Genomic DNA, 23,398 nt, shown 5'->3' with positions numbered 1-23,398 from the left:
ATTTAATGTGTATTCACTTACCTTGTTAGACCTCCCCAAATGCACTGCCACACTTATCCGGATTGAATTCCATTTGCCACTGTTCTGCCCACCTGACCAGTACATTGATATCTTCCTGCAGTCCACAGCTTTATTTTTCATTATCAACCACACAGTCTATTTTAGTGTCATCCGAAAACTTCTCAATCATACCCCCAACATTCAGGTCCAAGTCATTGATATATACCACAAAAAGCAAGGGACCCAGCACTGAGCCCTGTGGAACCCCACTGGATACAGCCTTCCAGTCACAAAAACACACATCAACCATTACCCTTTTGCTTCTGCCTCTGAGCCAATTTTGGATCCAACTTGCCACTTTGCCCTGGATCCTATGGGCTTTTACTTCCGTGACCAGTCTGCCATGTGGGACCTTATCAAAAGCTTTGCTGAAAATCCATATATACTACATCATACGCACTGCCCTTATCGACCCTCCTGGTTACCTCCTCGAAAGATTCAATCAAATTAGTCAGACATTTGACCTTCCCTTAACAAATCCATGCTGACTGTCCTTGATTAATCCCTGTCTTTCCAAATGAAGAACCTTTGTTAAAAGGTCTTTTGATTTTAAGCCCTCCTATAATGCTACTGTAACAGGAATTTCAGTTCTAAGTTGAAGCTTAAATGCTTGCCCTGTTGAAGTATGGCCATGTTTGGTAAGCATTCAAAGAGCTGTAAGGTTGAATGATTTGACGGAGCATCAGTAAATGTGAAATGGTTTGAGTTTAAATGCTGTGTGGCCAAAACGCTTGGGCCATCTAAGGAACTGGGGTATTCTTATGTTGGCAGCATTCTTCATGTCTACTATTCCTTTTGCCTTTGTTTCCAAGTCTTCTGGATGTCCAAGACGATATTAACTCTTGCAGCCATCTTTCTCTCCCCCTCCCTTCCAATTCAGGCATCCAGGATCGCTCTCCTCTGCGGCGGATGTTCTTGGGCACCATATCATGCATCAACATTTCCACTGCTCCTCAGTGAGCCTGGCGGATCTTCTGCTTGACTTCTTCGATAGCATCTCCCAAACACGTGACCTCTACCAACTAGAAGCACAAGGGCAGAAGACGCATGGGAATACCATCACCTTCAAGTTCCCCTCCAAGTCACACACCATTCCTTCATTTGCAGGGTCAAAATCATGGACTTACCTCCCTAACAGCATGTACCGTCACCTCAAAGACTGCAGCGATTCAAGAAGGCAGCTCACCACCACCTTCTGAAGGAAACTTAGGGATGGACAATAAATGCTGCCCTTGCCAGCAATACTCACATCCCATGAATGAGTAAAAAAAATAAAGCCAATTTTTTTCCAAAGCCCCTTTTAACGCAATATGTATTATAGCCCCATAAAAAACTATTGCAGCAATACTCCAATATTCTGATCAGATCATCTGAGCTCCCACAGACTTTCCATTGGGTGTCATATATGTGCAATTCACCACAAATTTGGAAGCTAAGGTGGGATGCCACACTGCACTGTCCCTGCCATCAACTTGCCCATATTGGACTTTCTACATTAGAAGGATATGCTGATAGGGCTAGATGAGAAGGGATGGGATGAGTCGCATGTGGAGTATCAACACCAGCACAGACCTGTTGAGCTGAATGGCCTGTTTCTGTGCTGTACATTCCTATGTAATTCGATGTTCTCCTAAATCATCACCTCTCATTCGCCTCCTTAACAATTGAAGAGCCTGACGTTTTCTAGCCTTTTCTTACAATCAGCCCTCTGACACGAGGGAGCAGCTTCTTTGCCCTTTGCTGAACTGTTTTCCATAGATTAGATATCTGACTTGTACCCATAACCAAAACTGATTGCAATCCTCAGCAAAAGCAAAATCCTGCAGATGCTGGAAATCTGAAATAAAAACAGAAAATGCTGGAAATACTCAGCAGGTCAGGCAGCATCTGTGCAAAGAGAAACAGAGTTAGCCTTCGTCAGAACTGGAAAAAGTTAGAGATGTAACAGGATGTATCTGGAGATCTTCCCTCCATGGCCGCCAACGTCAGTTCCCCAACCCCACACAGCCCGCTTCTACCTCCTTCCCAAGATCCACAAACAGGACTGCCCTGGTAGACCCATCGTTTCAGCCTGTTCTTGCCCCATGGATCAGATTTCTTCCTATCTCGACTATATTTTTTTCTCCTCTTGTGCAGTCTCTTCCCATCGACACCTGAGACTTTTTCGATGGCTTCCGCCACTTCAACAGTTTCCTGGCTCCAGCCATCTCCTTTTCACCATGGACATCCAATCCCACTACACTTCCAGCCCCCACCAGGATGGCCTGAGGGCGATCCACTTCCTTGAGCAGAGGCCCAACCAGTCCCCATCCACCACCACCACCCTCCTCCTCCTCCTCCTCCTCCGCCTCCGCCTGGCTGACATTGAACAACTTATCCTTTGACTCCACTCACTTCCTAGCCAAATTAAAGGTATTGCTATGGGAACCTGCATGGGCCCCAGCTATGCCTCCCATTTCATGGGATATGTGGAACATTCTTTGTTCCAGTTCTACTCAGGTCCCCTCCCTCACCTCTTTTTCTGGTACAATGATGACTGTATCTGTGCCATTCCCTGCTTTTGCCCTGAACTAGAATATTTCATTCACTTTGCATTCAATTTCTACCTTTCCCTCAAATTCACATGGTCCATCTCTGACTCCTCCTTTCCCTTTCTCAAATTCTCTCTCTCCATTCCTGGGGATAAGCTATTGACAAACATTCACTATAAGCCCACTGACTCCAACAGCTATCTGGACTACACTTCCTCCCACCATACTTCCTGTAAGGACTCTATTCCATTCTCCCAGTTTCACCGTCGCATCTGTTCTGACGATGTCTCCTTCCATACTAGTACTTCTGATATGTCTTCCTTTTTCCTCAATCGAGATTTCCCATCTACCGTGGTTGACATGGCCCTTGACCGGGTCCATTTTATTTCGCGCACTTCTGCTTTCACCCCTTCCCCTCTCTCCCAGAACCACGATAGGGTTCCCCTTGTCCTCATCATTCACCCCACCAGCCTCCACTTTCAACGGATCACCCTCCACCATTTCTGCCACCTCCAGCATGATCCCACCACAAAACACACCTTCCCCTCCCCTCCCAGCATTCTGAAGGGACCGCTCCCTCTGCGACACCCTGGTCCTCTCCACAATCACCCCCAATGCCCACCCCCTTCCCACGGCACCTTCCCGTGCAAGTGCAGGAGATGCAACACCTGCCCTTTTACCTCCTCCTTTCCCACTGTCCAGGGCCCCAAACACTCCTTCCAGGTGAAACAACAATTTACTTGTAATTCAATTTAGTATACTGTATTCGCTGCTCACAATGTGGTCTCCTCTATATTGCGGAGACTAAATGCAGATTGGATGACCACTTTGCGGAACACCTCTGTTCAGTCTCTAAGTATGATGCTGAGCGTCTGGTCGTCTGTCACTTTAATTTTCCGCTCCACTCCCACTCTGACCTCTCCATCCTCCGCCTCTTACACTATTCCAGTGAAGCTCAATATAAGCTTGAGGAACAGCACCTTATCTTTCGTTTAGGCACTTTGCAGCGTTCTCGACTCAGCATCATGTTCACCAATTTCAGACCATAGTGCGACTCCTATTTTTTCTCTCTCTTTCCTATGGCAGCTGTTGATGACTCTGCCATCACCATTTACATCCTATCCAGACTCATCTTTTGTTTCTTAACTTGTCCCATTACCATCTCCTTTTGTCTTGCTCCATCATTCCTTTTGTCTCTTTGTCTCTTCTTCCCTTCCCCCCCCCCCACCCCCTACACTTGCTTAAAGACCTGTTACATCTCTAACTTGTTCTGTTGACCAGTTCTGATGAAGGGTCATCGACCTGAAATGTTAACTCTGTTTCTCTCTCCACAGATGCTGCCTGACCTGCTGAGCATTTCCACCATTTTCTGTTTTTATTGCAATCCTCAGCATTCTGTTTGCTTTTGTTGATGGCTACTCTGCAAAGCCTGGACGGGTTAAACTGTTGAGTCAACTTTCTTGCACCCTCTCCTCTCTTCATTGAGTGAGTGCAACTCACAGTTGCTTCTAAGGTTTAACAATCTGTACTGAATTCTATCTGCCAATCATTTCACCCAGTGGCATATTTTGTCTGGGTCCTTTTGCAGCTTTTCGACTTAATTATCAAATGTGATTGGCCCTCTGCCTCTTTCTGTCCCTGCATTTAGTAACATCTGCAAATTTGACCAAATTGCATTGTGTTTCTGAATTCAGGTGCCCTATGCAGATTAATATTTGATATGTACTATATTGACGATGTCAGAACTTGTGACCGCCTCTCAATACCAAACAAAGAAGTTATAACAGCTAAACTTCTAATACCCACTTGATGGTAAATCAATATAAACATTACCAAAAGCCGGAATATCCCTTTTTTTCCCCTGTGGTGGTTCATATCAGACAATCAGAACTATATTGCATGCACAAGCCAACTCCCAGTGTCTCTACGAACTTGACCCAGAGTTGTACTGGCACACATTGCCTGTAGCACTGCGAAGCAGTTATTAATCCTCAACCACGTAATAGAAATATATATAGAGAGAGCCACCTTTGAATAATGTATAAATATCAAATATAACATTATTAAGCACACTGCTATAACCCACAGCAACTGTGATCATTGCGCTTGAAAACTCCATTTCCGGAACCTGAAAAATGTAATAAAACTGCACCGCATAAAAAGGCAATTGAACTGCTTTTGGCACGGTGGGATTGTACTGTATAATGAAAAAAAATCGTTAACAGACCACTGTGCAATTGCAACAGAGTATTGCCTTATGCTGTGCATCACAGCTTCCAAAATTACTATGCTACTTGGCTTTGCTTCCAATGCTTCTCTGCAGTGTATCTCCATCCCACGGAGCAGTGGGCCACACAAATCACGTGGTGGATGAATAGGCTCCCAGCTGCAGGTGTACTGGTAATGAAGTTAATTGAAATGCTGATTTTTGTTAAAGTGAAATTAGGTGAAAAAAAGATATACACTATGGCAAAATTTCAAACAGAAACAGGGGTGAATGGGGGGGGAATACATTTTAAATGTTGAACATATATCATTCCCAGTGCTAGTTTTTTTTAGCGTTCTGTGTTTTCAAATATCCTGGCTGATGATTTCTTTGAGTTGCAGAAAGATACAGTCCAGCTCTACAATCGCCAGTAAAGATGCAAGCGCTGCAATGCATATTTAGAAAATCGTGTTATCAAAAGGAGTTGGGCGATTTCAGCAGATGGAAGTTGTCAATAATCTGAGAATTAACTGCTCAGAGAAAAACGCACGGTTGCAATTAAATGCCCCCCTCCCAAAAAAAACCCTGCCCTGCTTGATTTAACAGATGGGAAAACGATGCAGTTGCAGACTTTTAATAACGAGAATAGTTGAAGGGCAGAGTGCTTTAATCAATAGAAAAAAAGGCTCGTACGCCGAAAAGGGCAGTTTTTGATTTACACTCTGCCGCTGGCGTACTGAGAGAGTGAGGAAACAGTATCTGACATGAATCAAAGACACGGTCATATTGCTTCGACTTACCCTTTACCAGTCCGTGTGCATCTCTGGAAGAAATGCCCTTTCTCTAAAGTCGCTACATATGGATGATTTATACCTTAGCTCTGGGCAAATTGTTAAGAAACACCGTGGTTCTTTTTTTCCTCTTCTGTGCATTAACCCTCTCTTGGACCAAAATATATTTTTTCCCATTGCATTTCTAGAAAAAAACACTTTTCCTCAAAAAAATTCATACACAGTACTGTAACAATACATTCAATCCCGAAATACCTGCCACGTGGTATTAGCATTAATAGTTCACCTTGAAGCAGGTGGGGGGGGGGGAGCAATTCTTAAATGTCTGGGACTGAAATCACAACTGCAAACCTTCAAAGAGTTAAGATGAATCTAATTCCACGCCACCTCAAGGGCTGTAATGGTGTTACTTGAGCACTAGTGCTCAAAATTGTTCCTTTCTATTTATCAAGCTCATCTTAAGCAATTCTGATCATTTTCTTGCGGAGCCCTTTTAACAATCTGCTTAAAACATTTTTTTTGCTGGAAGTTATCAAAGCAGTTCAAAGAGTTTCTGTACAGGAATGTTCACTTTGATGCAGTTAATTAAATACCACTGTTTATCAGATATGCCCTGGGCTGTTTAGACCCAGTGCCCCTGCCATTCTAATTTACTGTAGGTAGTCTAGATGCAGCTTTTATTCGAGGTGGAAGCAATTTTCGGCAGGCCATGGGAGATAGTGTACTTTGAATTCATTGTTATGCTAAAAGTCTGTGTGAGCTCTATAATCCTGCACTACCCTAGGGAAATCTCGTAAGAAAGGATCTCTTCATTAACTCCCCGTTCAAGGGATGAACAACGCACCATGGAGACCTGAAACCTGTGAAAAAGATAAATCACAGGTTATGGATCATTCCGGACGTGACAATAACCCGTTTAAGGCGCTCTGTGGTCGAATAATCGCGCAGTTCAATCAATGCTTTCCCATTTATCCTGCGCTACTCAATTGGTACCAGAGGGTAACTCGCAGGTGTTGGAATGGCTAACTGCACCAAGAACTAGGCACAATCCTATCCCTGAACGCAAGCGTCTGTAATAGGCTCGTGGTTATTTTAATAAAGCGTGATATCTGGCGTGAACTAGTCCACATTTAAAAAAAAAGACCCCAAAAAGTTTCGTTCTGCCCAATAGCGAATTGCTGCAAACTCGGTGAATTGAATGGGTTGAAGGTCTGATCACCCAATGCCATAACTCACCTCGCTGGATCCGTTGCTTCCAAAATTAGCCCCGTCTGATGCCTGCCTTCTCCACGCAGTCACGTACGGGTTGGCAGGCTTGGCGTTATTCCCGGCGGCTGCAGGCGAGCTGTAGGGCTTGAGGAACATTAAGTCGGTCTTGGCCGATTCGGGACTGAGGCACACCTTGTAGCAGTAGGTTTGAGAAAGAGAGCCGCTGCCGCCGACCTCCATGCAACTCGGCGGGGCTTTGGCGCCGGGCGGCAGCTGAAAGTTGGCGTGGGAGTTGTTGAGCGGGTCTCCCGAGTGCTTCCGCCGGAGGCAGGAGCTGCTGGGGCGGCGGCAGCAGCAGCAGGCGCCGAGGGGGCAGCGCTGGCCAAGGGTGCCGTGCCTGTCCTTGTGGCACTTGACCGACACCAGCGCGACGATGGTGACCAGCAGCACGAAGGAGACGGAGCCCAGCGAGACGATCAAGTAGAGGTTGAAGTCGGAGAAGTGCTCGAGGTTCTGGGGCCTCTCGGTCAAGTCGGAGAAGGTCTGCGGCACGCTGTCGACGATGGACAGGCTGATGGTGACCGAGGTGGAGAGCGGGGGCTTGCCGTTGTCCAGGATGTGCACCACCAGCCTCTGCTGGGGGGCGTCGCGCTCCTCGAAGCGCCGGGTGGTCCTGATCTCCCCGGTGAAGGGCGCCACGCTGAAGAGCGCCGGTTCGCTGGCTCGGAAGAGCTGGTAGGAGAGCCGGGCGTTCTGGCCGGAATCGGCGTCCACTGCCGTCACCTTGGCCACCAGGTAGCCGGGATCGGCGGAGCGGGGCACCATCTGGGCCGAGCCGTTGGGGGGCAAGGGCGACACCACCTCGGGGGCGTTGTCGTTCTGGTCCAGGATGATCACGTTGACCGTGGCATTGGTGTGCAGCGAGGGGAAGCCGGCGTCCTGCGCCTGGACCAGGACTTGGAAGTTCTTGAGCTGCTCGTAGTCGAAAGAGCGCAGCGCGTACAGGTTGCCGGTGTTGAGGTTGATGGAGACGTAGGTGGAGACCGGTGTGCCCCTGATCTTGCTGTCCAAGATGCAGTAGGACACGTAGGCGTTCTGGTCCACGTCGGGGTCCAAGGCGGACACCGAGCAGATGGAGGCGCCGGGCGCGTTGTTCTCCATCAGGTAGACAACGTAGGACGGGCGAGCGAAGCGCGGCGCGTTGTCGTTCACGTCGGAGACCTTGACCAGGATGGTGGTGATGGTAGAGAGAGGGGGGGAGCCGGCGTCCAGGACGGCGATGCTGACATTGTACTCCAGCACGCTTTCGCGGTCCAGCCGCTCGCCCGTCACCAGCGTGTAGTAGTTCTTGAAGGAGGGCTGGAGTTTGAAGGGCAGGTGCGCGGAGATGCGGCAGGTGGTCTTGCCGTTTTCGCCCGAGTCGCGGTCGGTGACGCTGATCAGCGCAATCACCGTGCCCGGCAAAGCGTCCTCCCGAACCGGGCTGGACAGCGAGGTCAGTATCACCTCGGGCGCGTTGTCATTCACGTCGATGATTTCCACCACCACCGTGCAGTGCACGGCCGCCGTGTACAGTCCCCTGTCCTTGGCCTGCACGTAGATCTCGTAGACGCTGGCCTCTTCGTAATCCACCACCCCTCGGACCCGAATCTCGCCCGTTTGCGGCTCCACGCGGAAGAGCTGGCGCAGCCTGGCGGGCGCATGGTTGCTGAACGAGTAGGTCACCTCTCCGTGCGAGCCCTGGTCCAGGTCTGTGGCGTTGAGTTTGATGACCAGCGTGTTCCGCGGGGCGTTTTCCACCAGGCAGACGGTGTACACCGCCTGGTCGAAGACCGGAGCGTTGTCGTTGACGTCCAGCACCGTGACGGTGACCAAGGCGGTGCCCGACCGCTCCGGCACCCCGCCGTCCAGGGCAGTCAGCACCAGCTGGTGGAGCGCTTGGTGCTCCCGATCCAGCGACCTCTCCAGCACCAGCACGGGAAATTTGCTGCGCTCGCTGCGTGTCTGCACCTCCAGGGTGAAGTACTGGTTGGGACTGAGCCGGTAGGTTTGCAGGGAATTGGCGCCCACGTCCGGATCGTGCGCGTTCTCCAGTGGGAAACGCGCCCCCAGAGCCACCGACTCGGCGATCTCCAAACGGAACTCTCGCCACGGGAATCCGGGAGAATTGTCATTCACGTCCAGTATCTCCACTTCCACGCGGTACAGTTCCAGCGGGTTCTCAATGACAATCTCCAGGTGCAAGAAGCAGGTGGAGCTGAGATCACACAGCTGCTCCCTGTCCATTTTCTCGTTGACGAACAAAATCCCGTTCTCCAGGTTCACCTCCAGGTACTGGGTGTTGGGGCCAGGGACGATGCGAAACCTGCGAGCGGACAGTTGCCTGGCGTCCAATCCCAAATCGCCGGCGATATTCCCAACAAACGCCCCGTGCTTCAATTCTTCGGGAATCGAATAGCGAATCTGGCCAGTGATGAAATCCCAGACACAAGTCGATATAATGAGGGTGACCACTTGCCATTTCAAGCGGTTACTTTGGTGCGAACTCGCCATTTCCATCGTCAGACCTTGTGCGAATCCCAGCCTTGCAAGTTCTGGTTCTGCTCAGCATTGGGAGGCACAAGAAAAAAAATAACTAGGCATTGTTTCAGTGGAGACTTAACAAGCGACATGCGTAAAGACGCACACTCATTCTTCGGTTTCCACTAGGAAAAGCTGCAAACATGCCGACATAAAAAAGCCTCCCCATAGCAAGCAACGGCTCCGATTTCCGAGTCTCTGCTTCTTACCGTTGTCTCGCCTACACTCAGCCCAGTACTGTTTCTGAATGTTCACTGTATCCGGTGGAAAGGCGGGAGTGCAGTTTGATGTAACCGATCTCGAACTCCACGCCATCACCTCATTGGAGGATTCCGGCAGGGCTAAATTAACCCTTTGATAACCGCAACAGCATTTTTTTTAATGCCAGCTGTGACGAGAATCGGTGCCTCACCAGTGAAAAATTTCCCCAAAATATTGCAATAAGAACCCCCCAACAAAAAAAGACTTGCATTTCTATAGCGCCTTTCACTACCCCAAGACGTCCCACGGCGCTTTGCAGCCAATTAATTATTTTTAAAGTGTAGTCGCTGTTGTGATGTAGGGAAACTGGACAGTCATAATGCGCACAGCAAGCTCCCACAAATAGCAATGTGATACTGACTAGATAATTTGTTGATTTACATGTATCCCTTTCCTTCCATCTTTAATAAAACATCTATATATAAACGTTTCAGCCCATCAGCTATCTCTTTTTCAAGGTAGTTAGTAGGTTTTTACTCTTGCACATTTACCTATGGTTCTCCCTATCTTTGGTTAAAGCGTTAAATTTTCTTCTGTGTGATTGCGCTTGTTCTGGTAAAGGGACGCTTCTGAAGCATCAACTTCACTTGCCTTTTTTCAGATACTGACGGGCGTGCAATTCAAGCGTCACCTTGGTTCAGTTGGCACTGAGTCACGGGCTCAAGCCCATATAGCCTAGGCTGACAGTTCAGTGAAATCCAGGATGCTTACTGTGAACGAGAAGCATGTTAAATAGTAGCAATTCTGCAACGGTTTGAATAAAATTAAAATAATTTCACAAAAGTAATCTAAAATAAAAAATATGTTTCGGAGGGTTATGGGAATACAATGGTTTGGATGGCAACACACAGTGACATCATTATTCCCCGGCCAGAATGGAGATGCTTGGGTAACCCTCCCATCAATCATGCCTAGAATTGACTGACACTGATTTTAAGCACATCATTTATATTTTGTAACTATCCTCACTGCATTTTGTTGTCGAAATAATCCTTGCTTTTATCGGAAGACATTGCTATAGTGTAGGCATGTGTTCTGTTGACTGTACTTGGTAGAGACTTTTTTAAAATAGACTATGTTTGCGAATAAATAAACTGCTTGCTGCAGTGCGCTATTAAAATAGACTCTGTTTTGCTGGGTGAATACACTTTATTTGCTGTGAAATAGACTATTTGCTGTGAGTCCTGCCTTAAGTTCCGCCCCACATCCAACTCATTGGCTAACACAGTGCAACTCAGTTGCTGACACAGTGGTGTCAATGGATACTCTGAGCGCGAAATTGCATACCGCCTCGTTTGGGGCAGTAACAGCTCGGGGCGGGACTTTCTGCACCAGATGGAGAAGTCCTACCCTACCAGCTAAATTGGGCTTACCGCCCCCGAGAGGGAGTGGAGTGCAAAATCTCGTGCTTCACTTCCTCTCGGGGCGAGTCCGGGGCCTAACCAATCGAAATTTTCTAGCGCTATAAGGAGGCACATAGTGCTAGCAGGAACACAGAGCCTTTCTCTTCCATTAAATTACGATTATCTTTCTCTTGATTTGTCTGTCATGCATTTCTAGCTTCAAATTAATATGCAGTAAGTCATTTTTAAATGTGTAGCAATGCTTTAAAAAGTGACTTATTGTAGTTTAAGTAAGAAAATAGGTGCTCAATGGGCTAAAAGAAAGATTTACATTCATATAACGCCTTTCATGACATCCAAAAATTCTTTAGAGCCAATGAAGTACGTTTATCATTGTTGTAACCTAGGAAACGTGGCAGCCAATTTGCACACAGCAAGTTCCCAGATATAACAATGTGATAAATAACCGATAGTCTTTTTATTTAGTAATAAGTTTGGCCAGGACATTGGGGAGAACACACCTGCTCTCCTTCGTTATAGGACCCTGGTATCTTTTAAATCCACCTGAGACGTCAGACACCTTATTATAACATCTCATCCGAAAGACAGCACCTCCAGCGATGCAACGTACTCTTAGTACTGGCACTGGAAGGAAGTTTCAGCTTGGATTATGGGGCTCAAGGTTCTGGAGTTGCGATTGAGCCCATGACCTCAGAGGTGAGAATGCTTTCAACTGAGCCAAGGCTGACAAAATGGTAGATGGAAAGCAATTGGAACTACCCACCAATACTGAGTGTTATTTTTGAACCAAATCCAGAAAATAAGTGAATACTCATTATCTGTTGTAGGTAAAATCACTGTGGGTGTAATTTTCAATGGGGGGGGGGGGGCTGAAACTGGTACTCTGCAAATGCCACTTGTGTTAGTTTCTCCCCAGTGCCTTGGCCAAATGTATAATTAAAAAAAGATTATCTCATCATTTACCACAATGCTCGCTGTGCAAAAATTGACTGCCACGCTTCCTGGATAACAAGAATGACCACACTTCAATACTCATGTTCCAAATTAATTTTTAGCATAATTATAAGCCAAATTGCCAGTTTTGATGAAAGATGCATACCAGAAATGTCATATCCTAAATTTTTCTTTTAGATGCTGATTGACTTCTTTGCATGTTTCCAATATGTTCTGCTCTTATCTACATACGATGCAGATAACGGGATATACTGACCTTCACTAAACTTTCTAATCGCATTCTAGAGATCTTGAGCACAAAAATCCAGGCTGACACTCCAGTGCAGTGCTGAGGAAGTGCTGCACTGTCGAAGGTGCCATCTTTTGAATGAGATATTAAACTGAGGCCCCCTGCTCTCTCAGGTGGAGGTAAAAGATCCCATGACACTATTTCGAAGAAGTGCAGGGGAATTGTACCCAGTGGCTAATATTTATCCCTCAATCAGCATCACTAAAACATATTATCACATTGCTGCCTGTGGGATCTTGCTGTGCGCAAATTGGCTGCCACGTTTCCTACATTACAAAAGTGACTACACTTCAAAAAGTACTTCGTTGGTGTGAAGCGCTTCTGGAGGTGCCGGTGGCCGTGAAAGGTGTTATAGAAATGCATGTCTTATAAGAGTACTTTTATGACCCAAATATTCGGAATCCATGTATAATTCCAAACTACTGAATATTTATTTAAGCACAATGTAATTTTTATAGTATTTAACGATCATCTTAGAAACATAGAAGAAATATAGAAATCTACAGCACAGAAGGAGGCCATTTCAGTCCATCGAGTCTGTGCTGGCCGACAAAGTGCCACAAGGCCCTCGGTCAGCAGCCCTGAAGGTTACATATAAACCTATGAACAATGGCGGAAAGGTAACGAGCATCTGGCCCAACCAGTCTACCCCACACAACTGCGACACTCCCTGCACTGCAACATTCTACACTCCACCCCAACCGGAGCCATGTGGTCTCCTGGGAGAGGCAAAAAAACAGCTAAAAAACCCAGGCCAATTGGGGATAAAAATCTGGGAAAATTCCTCTCCAAACCATCCAGGTGATCGAAACTAGTCCAGGAGATCACCCTTGCCATATTCGATTCCCTGCAGTACATACCATCGTATCTGCACCAGCCAACAAGAGGTTACCCAGTCTAATCTCACGTACCAGCTCTAGGTCAGTAACCCTGCGAGCTATGGCACTTCAAGTTACCATCCAAGCGCCTTTTAAATGTGGTGAGGGTTTCTGCATCCACCACCCTTCCAGACAGCGAGTTCCAAACCCCCACACCCTCTGCATGAAGAAGTCTCCCCTCAAACCCCCTCTAAACTTTCCACCAACCACCTTAAAACTATACCACCTCATAATTGACCCCTCCACCAAGGGAAATAGGCCCTTGCTATCCACTATATCCAGGCCGCTCACAATGTTATACACCTCAATGAGATCTTCTCTCAGCCTCCTCTATTCCAATGAGATCAAACCCAGCCTATCTTATCTGTCCTCATAGCTAAGATTCTCCATTCCAGGCAGCATCCTAGTAAATCTCCTCTGCACCCTCTATAGTGCAATCACGTCCTTCCTATAATACGGCGGTCAGAACTGCACACGGTACTCCAGCTGTGGCTTAACCAGCATTTTATATGGTTCAAGCATAATCCCCTTGCTCTTGTAATCTATGCCTCGGCTTATAAAGGTAAGCATTTCATGTGCCTTCTTAACCATCAAGCCTGCTACTTTCAGGGATCTGTGAACAAGCACTCCAAGGTCCATTTGTTCATCTACTCTTTTAAGTGGCCTACCATTTAATGCCCTCCTCAAGTGCATTACCTCACATTTCTCTGAATTAAATTCCACTTGCCACTATTCTGCCCACCTGACCAGTAGATTGATATTCTCCGACAGTCCATGACTTTCCTCTTCATTATCAACCACACAGCCATTTTAGTGTCATCTGCAAACTTTTTAATCATACTCCCTATATTCAAATCTAGATCATTGATGTATACCACAAAAAGCAAAGGACCCAGTACTGAGCCCTGCCGAACCCCACTGGAAACATCCTTCCAGTCACAAAAACATCCATCAACCATTACCCTTTGCTTCCTACCTCTAAGCCAATTTTAGATCCAACTTGCCACTTTGCCCTGGATCCCATGGGCTTTAACCTTCGTGACTAGTCTACAAGTTGAGACCTTATCAAAAGCTTTGCTAAAGTCCATATGCACTACATCGTACGCACTACCATCATCAACCCTCCTGGTTATATCCTCAAAAAATTCAATCAGGTTAGTCAAACATGATCTTCCTGTAACAAATCCATGCTGACTGTCCATAATTAATCCTTGCCTTTCTAAATGTAGATTTATCCTGTCTTTCAAGATTTTGCCAAAAATTTTCTCACCACTGAGATTAGGCTGACAGGCCTGTAATTACTCAGCCTATCCCTTGCTCCCTTCTTAAACAAGGGTACCACATTAGCAGTCCTCCAGTCCTCCGGCACCATGCCCAAATCCAAAGAGGACTGGAAAATCATGGTCAAGGCCTCTGATATTTCCTCTTTTACTTCACGCAACAGCCTGGGATGTATTTCATCTGGGCCTGGGGACTTATCTACTTTCAAAGCTGCTAAACCCCTTAATACCTCCTCTCTCACTATGTTTATTTCATTCAGAATTTTACACTCCTCCTCGATAACAGTATTTGCATTGCCTCTTTTCTTTGTGAAAACAGACGCAAAATAATCATTAAGAATCCTTTTTTTTTTATCCTCCCCTGTAAGTCCCTAGACATCCAGGGGGCTCTAGAATTGTTATTCCCACCCTTTTTCTTTAAGGGTACATGTTTGTCCCGAGCACTCCGGATCTCCTCCTTGAATGCCTCCCACTGCTCTGACAATGATTTACCTACAAGTAACTGTTTCCAGTCCACTATGGCCAAATCACTCCTCAACTTATTTTGAAAACAAACTTCCGCAAGCTTCAGGTTCGATCGATTATTTTTGACACATGGTATAAACTAGCAGCGAGGAGTGTACAATCTGGGAATCTGCTTTCTTTTTTTAACCGGCGAATTCAGCATTATCAGGATGAGATTTATTAAAGATAGGAACAATATCGATGATCTGCTCAGTGTAAAGAGCTTTGTTTGTAAATTCATTTATTGGTTTTTGAAACAATGGGGACGCTGGAGTTCAATGTTTCACAGAGTACACTGTTGGGCTCGCCCTTTACAGGCGGCTGAAGCTTCTGATTCTCGCGGGTGTGTTTTTCTTCCATTCAGAGACAGTCTGGGCTCTTCTGGCCGTTAAATCGTCAATCCCACTTCGTCAAATGTGCTGCTTTGTTCATCAGTGCAGGGCTGGTGGCTGACTCTGGCGAGAAGCATCGGGGCATTTGTTGGGACAATGGCTGGCGTGTGTTTGTTTACAGGATAGTCCTCCCCCAGGGAACAAGGAACAGATTTTCCCAACGGTCGCTCATCATTGTGAACAACTGGCTCTGGGCATTGACCCAACGCAAGCGGGATTTTCAAAGTACCAGTTTCAACAACAGCCATTTGGTTGCCTCCTCCGTTGAAAGTTCAACCGCCAAGTTTTTTTTACCGACAGCAACAAAACCACAACTCAACGTCGTTTGCTTGCTACTTTTCAACAGTTCATTATTTTCAATCTCATTGAAGCTGTCACAATTGCTACCCACATTCTTCCTTTGCAAGCACATACACTTTTTAATTGGCACACTATCTAACTCTTTCACAGGCTTTCACAGGAACGGGAGTAGGCCATTCAACCCTTCGAGCCTGTCCCACCATTTAATTAGATCAGGGCGGATCTGTAGCTCAAATCCATTGGTTCCCTATCCCGTACAACCCTGAACAAGCTCAAATCTATCGATCTCAGTTTTGAAACTTCCAATTGTTCCCCAGTCTCAGAAGCTTTGTGGGAGAGAGAGTCTATATTTCCACGACCCTTTGCGTGAAGAAGTGCCTGAACAGCCTGGCTCTAATTTTAAGGTTATGCCTCCTTGTTCTGGACTCCCCCATCACCAGAGGAAATAGTTTATCTCTGCCTACCCTATCAAATCCTTTCATCATCCTAAATAACTCAATTAGATCATCATAAATACCTCAACAACAACTTACATTTATATAGCGCCTTTAACGTAGTAAAACGTCCAAAGGCGCTTTATAGGAGTGTTGTGAGACAAAATAATTGACACCGAGCCACAGAAGGAGAAATTAGGTTACATGACCAAAAGCTTGGTCAAAGAGGCAGGTTTTAAGGTAAAAGGAGAGAGCAGTCAAGAAGGAATTGAGAGTAAAGGATAAGAGGTGGGAAAGTGGAAAAGTATTGAATGGCTCGGGCAAGTAATGTATCTCGAATTACTCTAAATTGAATCAGTGTTACATTCCCTGTCTCTCCTGATGTCTTGCCATCATATGTTTGAGAGAAGGTAGTGTGGTGATTATGTTACTGGACTAATAATCCCGAGAACTTGAGTTCACAGTACCACCACACAGTTTGTGAATTTGAAATCAGTTTTAAAAATCTGTAAATAAAATGCAGGTATCAGTAAAAGTGATTATGAGGCTGTTGGATTGTCATTGAAATTCCAACTGGCTTGCTAATGCCCCTTTCGGGAAGGAAACCTGCAGTCCTTGGAACATAGGTACAGGGCAAGTTCATTCAGCCCCTCGAGTCTGCTCTGCTATTCAATGAGACCATGGCTGATCTGTGACCTAACTCCATATACATGCCTTTGGCCCATATCCCTTAATACCTTTGGTTAACAGAAAGCTATCAATCTCCGATTTAAAATTAATATTTGACTACAGGGCCTTGATGAGGCCTCACCTGGAATATTGTGTTCAGTTTTGGTCTCCGAATCTGAGGAAGGACGTTTTTGCTATTGAGGGAGTGCAGCGAAGGTTCACCAGACTGATTCCCGGGATGGCAGGACTGACATATGAGGAGAGATCGGATCGACTGGGCCTGTATTCACTGGAGTTTAGAAGAATGAGAGGGGATCTCATAGAAACATATAAAATTCTGACGGGACTGGGAAGGTTAGATGCAGGAAGAATGTTCCCAATGTTGGGGGAGTCAAGAATCAGGGGTCACAGTCTAAGGATAAGGGGTAAGCCATTTAGGACTGAGATGAGGAGAAACTTCATCACTCAGAGAGTTGTTAACCTGTGGAATTCTCTACCGCAGAGAGTTGTTGATGCCAGTTCATTAGATATATTCAAGAGGGAGTTGGATATGGCCCTTATGGCTAAAGGGATCAAGGGGAATGGAGGGAAAGCAGGAAAGGGGTACTGAGGTGAATAATCAGCCATGATCTTATTGAATGGTGGTGCAGGCTTGAAGGACCGAATGGCTTATTCCTGCACCTATTTTCTATGATTCTATGTTTCTATGATCTAGAACCAATTGCTATTTACAGTATTGCACTGCCGGAGGTGTCATCTTTCAGATGAGTCATTCAACAGAGGCCTCGTCTGTTCTCTCAGATGGACGTAAAAGATCCCGTGGCACTATTTTGAAGAAGAGCAGGGGGGGTTATCCCCAGTGTACTAGCCAATATTTATCCCTCAATCAACATCACTAAAACAGAGTGTCTGGTCATTATTACAATGCTGTTTGTGGGAGCTAGCTGTGCGCAACTTAAAAAAAACGCTATATAAATGCAAGTCTTTCTTTCTGGGCCTATATGTGACTCCAAACTGGTTAGCTCATAACTGCCCTCTGAAATAAGTAAGCCACTCAGTCCAGTGCAACTATGGGTGGGCAATAAAATGGCAGCCTTGCCAACGATGCCCATGGCCCAAGCATGAATTAAGAAAAGACAAGGCAAGTTCCTTTAATTTTCCAGATTGCTTTTCTTGGAAAGGAATTCAAAATGACTTAGCATTTGCGTTTCATCATGTTGAGGTGGTTTAAAAAAATACAGCAACAATAACCAGTGATTATTATGCAAATAATATAATAAGACTGCACCTGAAACCCACTGCAGTAAACTATTTAATGTGGGTTTAAAGATATGGCCTGTAGTGTGTCTTAATATTCTGAGGACGATTTCATCGGCAGCCGTTGATAGCACAGACACAACCACGCTGTCATGATTCCCTTTCCTTTAGACTTTAAAAATATATATTTTTGTGTTTATGGAAGTGATGTTAGTGTTGGAATAAAAATACCTTTTATTTTCAACCCAGATCAGATATTGTATACAGTGGGATAGATGAAGATTAATGATCCCACTGTCGAAAAATGGAATAAAATGTATCAACGCAACTTTTTTTTTCTTCAAGCTTTCTTGTGGTCACTGCATGGAGCAACATCAGAAATGTATCCATGAAGAATTCCTCTGTTGGGTATTACTAGCAAACACATTCTGAAGAAACCAAGCAGAACAGCTTATGAATTCATTTACCATGTCATTACACAAAGTGACTAGGGATTTATTTTTTACCCCAGTGTGGCTCAGTGCCAATCGTGTCATTGTGTTTTGAGTTGTCGACTCATGCTGGCTGAGAAATACATTCAGAATATTCCGCACAAAGTGACTAGGGAACTTCTTTTACCCCAGTGTGGCTCAGTGCCAATTATGTCATTGTACTTTGAGTTGTAGATGTTGGCTGAGAACTATATTCAGAACATTCCAAGCTCTTTTGCTGCAGCATCCTTACAGTTGGGTGACCATACTTTCAAAACCAAATCCGGGGAACGCAGCAAATTAGCCAGGATGGAAAATGAATGCGCAGCAAGGCAAAAGTTTTTCTCGGCCTCTATTTTAACAGTTGCACATACACACTACCATAAGCCAAAATCTTCCCAGCCCTACGAGTGCAGGTTTGGAGGCGAGCCCACTGTCAAAATGGCTTTGATTGACAGCGTATCGGGAACCCGCTCTGAATCCGCCCCCATGTGAGTTTCTCAGCTGTCAGGTCAGCGTTCGGATAGCAGACCCGACAGCAAGCAACGCGACAGGAAATTAACATCATTAAAAGGTACTTAAATTCTAGTTAAGAGGCTTAAAAGCAGGCAATTAAAAATTTTACCAACCTTTTGACGGCTTTGCCATCCCTCAGGTTTCACGCCAGGTAAGTGGAGTTGGGTTCTCAATGACTCTCTATTGTTTTGGCTAGTTGACAGCTGCAGAAGTGGTGTAAAAGTAACCATTTCCCAGCTGTTCACATTACAATGCCAGAAGCCGAAGCCTTTAGCCTTTGGAAGAGATGTTTGAACTGTATGCACTTTGGAAGTGTTTGCAGTGAACTTTCTATTCATTGTCACCTCCTTAGAGCAACCTCTCTCACCATTGAGAGGGCGCTTTAGTCATCTCAATCTCACCTGCCATCTATTCCAGCAGCATTAGCGCCCTTGAAAAAAATCTCACCTTGGTCCTTTGATTCTCACCACGATCAGCCCCAACACCAACATCACTAAACACACCAGCATCACTACCAATGACAACAACCATCTCCACAATCACCTGATGTTGCACAGCACAAAGGGCACCAGCACCCGGGAGGCCAGTGATAGCCTCACCATGGCCACATTTACTTCACTCTGACTGCCACATGATGCGCTAGGTTGGCACCATCCCACACCAGCTCCAATAAAGCATCCCTGCAATGTCCAACCCATTCCTTTCACACTCATCACCATTGTGGGGGGAACCCTTATGTCTCACCATTCACTACAACTCACTAAGCCAGTTCCAAAGGTGCTCACAAATCTGTCCAAGATCGCAAAGTCCTGAAAGTAAAGATGTCAATGTTTGACAACACATCAACATTAACTATACATGGACATTAGCTAAAGAACCCAAGTGCCTACCCTTGTGTGTTGTTAGTTGTTATGATTGGACAAGAATGAGGGTGAGTGTGAGGGGTGGCTAGTGAAATGGGGAACTGAAAATGTAGATAGAGAGAGATGGGTGGAGGTGCAAGGTAACTTGGTGTGAGTACGGATGTGCAGGGGTAGAATAGGGAAGGCAGAGAGATGGGGATATGATGAGTGGCACAGCAGGATGAAGATGAAGGCTTTAAAGTAATGTTTTGTGATGTACTGAGATCATTGAATGATTTGCACCACCACAGCCAGCTCCTCCAGACGACATCCCTGCTTGTTCCCTCGTGCAATGTGCAACCAGGCTGCATTGATCTCCTGGCGAGATCTCCTCTGTCCATTGGAATGGAAGAGAACCATGCTGCATGCCATGACTCCCTCTATAAGTATCTGCAGAGAGTCATGGGAGAGCCTTGGTGCAGCCGTGCACCTTTGTGCAGTGTTTGGCAGTGTTTGCAGTAGATCAATGCTGCAAAAGACTGACTGATGAACTGTCAAAAATTAGTTGGGCATGGTCCCTTTTCCCTTTCAGGAAACTGGCAGATGGTGCATCGTCAGATGACGTCATCAGACTCGCTTCCAGTTAATTGGCTGGGAGACCCGCAGGGAGGGCTGAACAATCCCCAGCTACAGCAGATTGCTGTCAGAGGGTGGGCTGCAGCTGGGAGCAAGTTCCCTGCACACACCCAACTCACACCCGTCGGCAAAATTGCAGCCTACAAATGCAAAACAAATGTGAACATGATAACCGCGGATGTGATGTCACACTATTGAAGCACGTTCAAACACCTGACCGCCCCTCCTCCCCCACCAAGTGACTGAGGTCACACCTGAATCCCTCCCCACTGATTGAGGTTATATCTGAACTCACACTCGCCACTGACTGAGGTCACACCTGATTCCTTTCCCCCCATGGCAAAGGTCATATCTGACCCCTCCCCCCACAGTGACTCCAGTCATTGAGGTCATACTTGATGTTCCCCCCAGTGGCTGAGGTCACACCTGACCTCTCCCCCCCCCCAGTGACTGAGGTCACATCTGCCCCTTCACCCCCACTGACTGAGGTCACACCTGACTCACCCAAGTGACTGAGGCCACACCTGACCCCTCCCCCCCAGTGACAGAGTTCACACCTAACCCTCCGCCCCCCGTGACTGAGGTCACATCTCACTCACCCCAGTGACTGATGTCACATCTTATAGAAACATAGAAACATAGAAAATAGGTGCAGGAGTAGGCCATTTGGCCCTTCGAGCCTGCACCACCATTCAATATGATCATGGCTGATCATGCAACTTCAGTACCCCATTCCTGCTTTCTCTCCATACCCCTTGATCCCTTTAGCCATGAAGGCCACATCTAACTCCCTTTTGAATATATCTAACAAACTGGTCTCAACAATTTTCTGATGTAGAGAATTCCACAGGTTCACAATTCTCTGAGTGAAGAAGTTTCTCCTCATCTCAGTCCTAAATGGCTTACTCCTTATCCTTACACTGTGACACCTGGTTCTGGGCTTCCCCAACAATGAGAACATTCTTCCTGCATCTAACCTGTCAAATCCCATCCAAATTTTATATGTTTCTATGAGATCCCCTCTCATTCTTCTAAATTCCAGTGAATATAAGCCTAGTCGATCCAGTCTTTCTTCACATGTCAGTCCTGCCATCCCGGGAATCATTCTGGTGAAAATTCGCTGCACTCCCTCAATAGCAAGAATGTCCTTCCTCAGATTAGGAGACCAAACTGCACACAATATTCAAGGTGTGGCCTCACCAATGCCCTATGCAACTGCAGTAAGACCTCCCTGCTCCTATACTCGAATACTCTCGCTATGAAGGCCAACATGCCATTTACCTTGTTCACCGCCTGCTGTACCTGCATGCTAACTTTCAATGACTGATGTACCATGACACCCAGGTCTCGTTGCACCACTCTTTTTCCTAATCTGTCACCATTCAGATAATATTCTGTCTTCCTGTTTTTGCCACCAAAGTGGATAACCTCACATTTATCTACATTGTACTGCATCTGCCATGCATTTGAACACTCACCTAGCCTGTCCAAGTCACCTTGCAGCCTCTTAGCATCCTCCTCACAGCTCACACCACCACCCAGCTTAGTGTCATCTGCAAACTTGGAGATATTACATTCAATTCCATCGTTTAAATCATTAATATATATTGTAAATAGCTGGGGTCCCAGCACTGAACCTTGCGGTACCCCAATAGTCACTGCCTGCCATTCTGAAAGGGACCCATTTATTCCTACTCTTTGCTTCCTGTCTGCCAACCAGTTCTCTATCCACGTCATCACATTACCCCCAATACCATGTGCTTTAATTTTGCACACTAATCTCTTGTGTGGGACCTTGTCAAAAGCCTTTTGAAAGTCCTTGTTCTCCTTGTCCACTCTACTAGTTACATCCTCAAAAAATTCTAGAAGATTTGTCAAGCATGATTTCTCTTTCATAAATCCATGCTGACTTGGATCGATCCTGTCACTGCTTTCCAAATGCGCTGCTATTATATCCTTAATAATTGATTCCAACATTTTCCCAACTACCAATGTCAGGCTAACCGGTCTATAATTTCCTGTTTTTCTCTCCCTCCTTTTTTTACAAGTGGGGTTACATTAGCCACCCTCCAATCCATAGGAACTGATCCAGAGTCTATAGAATGTTGGAAAATGACCACCAATGCATCCACTATTTCTAGGGCCACTTCCCTAGATACTCTGGGATGCAGACTATCAGGCCCTGAGGATTTATCGGTCTTCAATCCCATCAATTTCCCTAATACAATTTCCTGACTAATAAGGATTTTCTTCAGTTCCTCCTTCTCGCTAGACCCTCGGTCCCCTCGTATTTCCGGAAGGTTATTTGTGTCTTCCATTTTCAATTGGTCTGCCATTTCTTTGTTCCCCATTATAAATTCACCTGATTCTGAATGCAAAGGACCTACATTTGTCTTCACTAATCTTTTTCTCTTCACATATCTATGGAAGCTTTTGCAGTCAGTTTTTATGTTCCCTGCAAGCTTACTCTCATACTCTATTTTCCCCCTTCTAATTAAACCCTTTGTTCTCCTCTGCTGATTTCTAAATTTCTCCCAGTCTTCAGGATTGCTGCTTTTTCTGGCCAATTTTTATGCCTCTTCCTTGGATTTAACACTATCCCTAATTCCCCTTGTTAACCACGGTTGAGCTACCTTCCCCATTTTATTTTTATGCCAGACAGGGATGTACAATTGTTGCAATTCATCCATGTGATCTTTAAATGTCTGCCATTGCCTATCCACCGTCAACACTTTAAGAATCATTCGCCAGTCTATCCTAGCCAATTCACGTGTCATACCATCGAAGTTACCTTTCTTTAAGTTCAGGACCCTAGTCTCAGAATTAACTGTGTCACTCTCCACTTTAATGAAGAATTCTACCATAATATGGTCACTCTTCCCCAAAGGCCTCGCACAACAAGATTGCTAATTAATCCTTTAATTGCTAATTAAGCCCTCCGTCAAATGGCTAAGGTCACATCTGACCCCTGTCCG

At 45.8% G+C, this 23,398-nt stretch overlaps 1 protein-coding gene across 1 annotated transcript; it reads right to left on the bottom strand.

Moving 5' to 3' along the window:
• Positions 1-1,013: 1,013 nt before the first annotated feature.
• On the bottom strand, positions 1,014-9,356 carry LOC139261949 (protocadherin-10-like). The gene is made up of 4 exons (XM_070877116.1): positions 6,825-9,356; positions 6,433-6,448; positions 1,839-1,897; positions 1,014-1,082 (listed from the first exon to the last, which is right to left on the bottom strand). Exons 1-4 carry the CDS (start codon positions 9,354-9,356, stop codon positions 1,014-1,016), a joined length of 2,676 nt encoding a protein of 891 aa, XP_070733217.1.
• Between the last annotated feature and the right edge of the window lie 14,042 nt (positions 9,357-23,398).

The sequence above is a fragment of the Pristiophorus japonicus genome, chromosome 4, assembly GCF_044704955.1.
Source record: "Pristiophorus japonicus isolate sPriJap1 chromosome 4, sPriJap1.hap1, whole genome shotgun sequence".
Classification (NCBI taxonomy): domain Eukaryota; kingdom Metazoa; phylum Chordata; class Chondrichthyes; family Pristiophoridae; genus Pristiophorus; species Pristiophorus japonicus.
The sequence above is the reverse complement of the archived record's forward strand: the minus strand, read 5'-3'. Positions and strand labels throughout refer to the sequence as shown.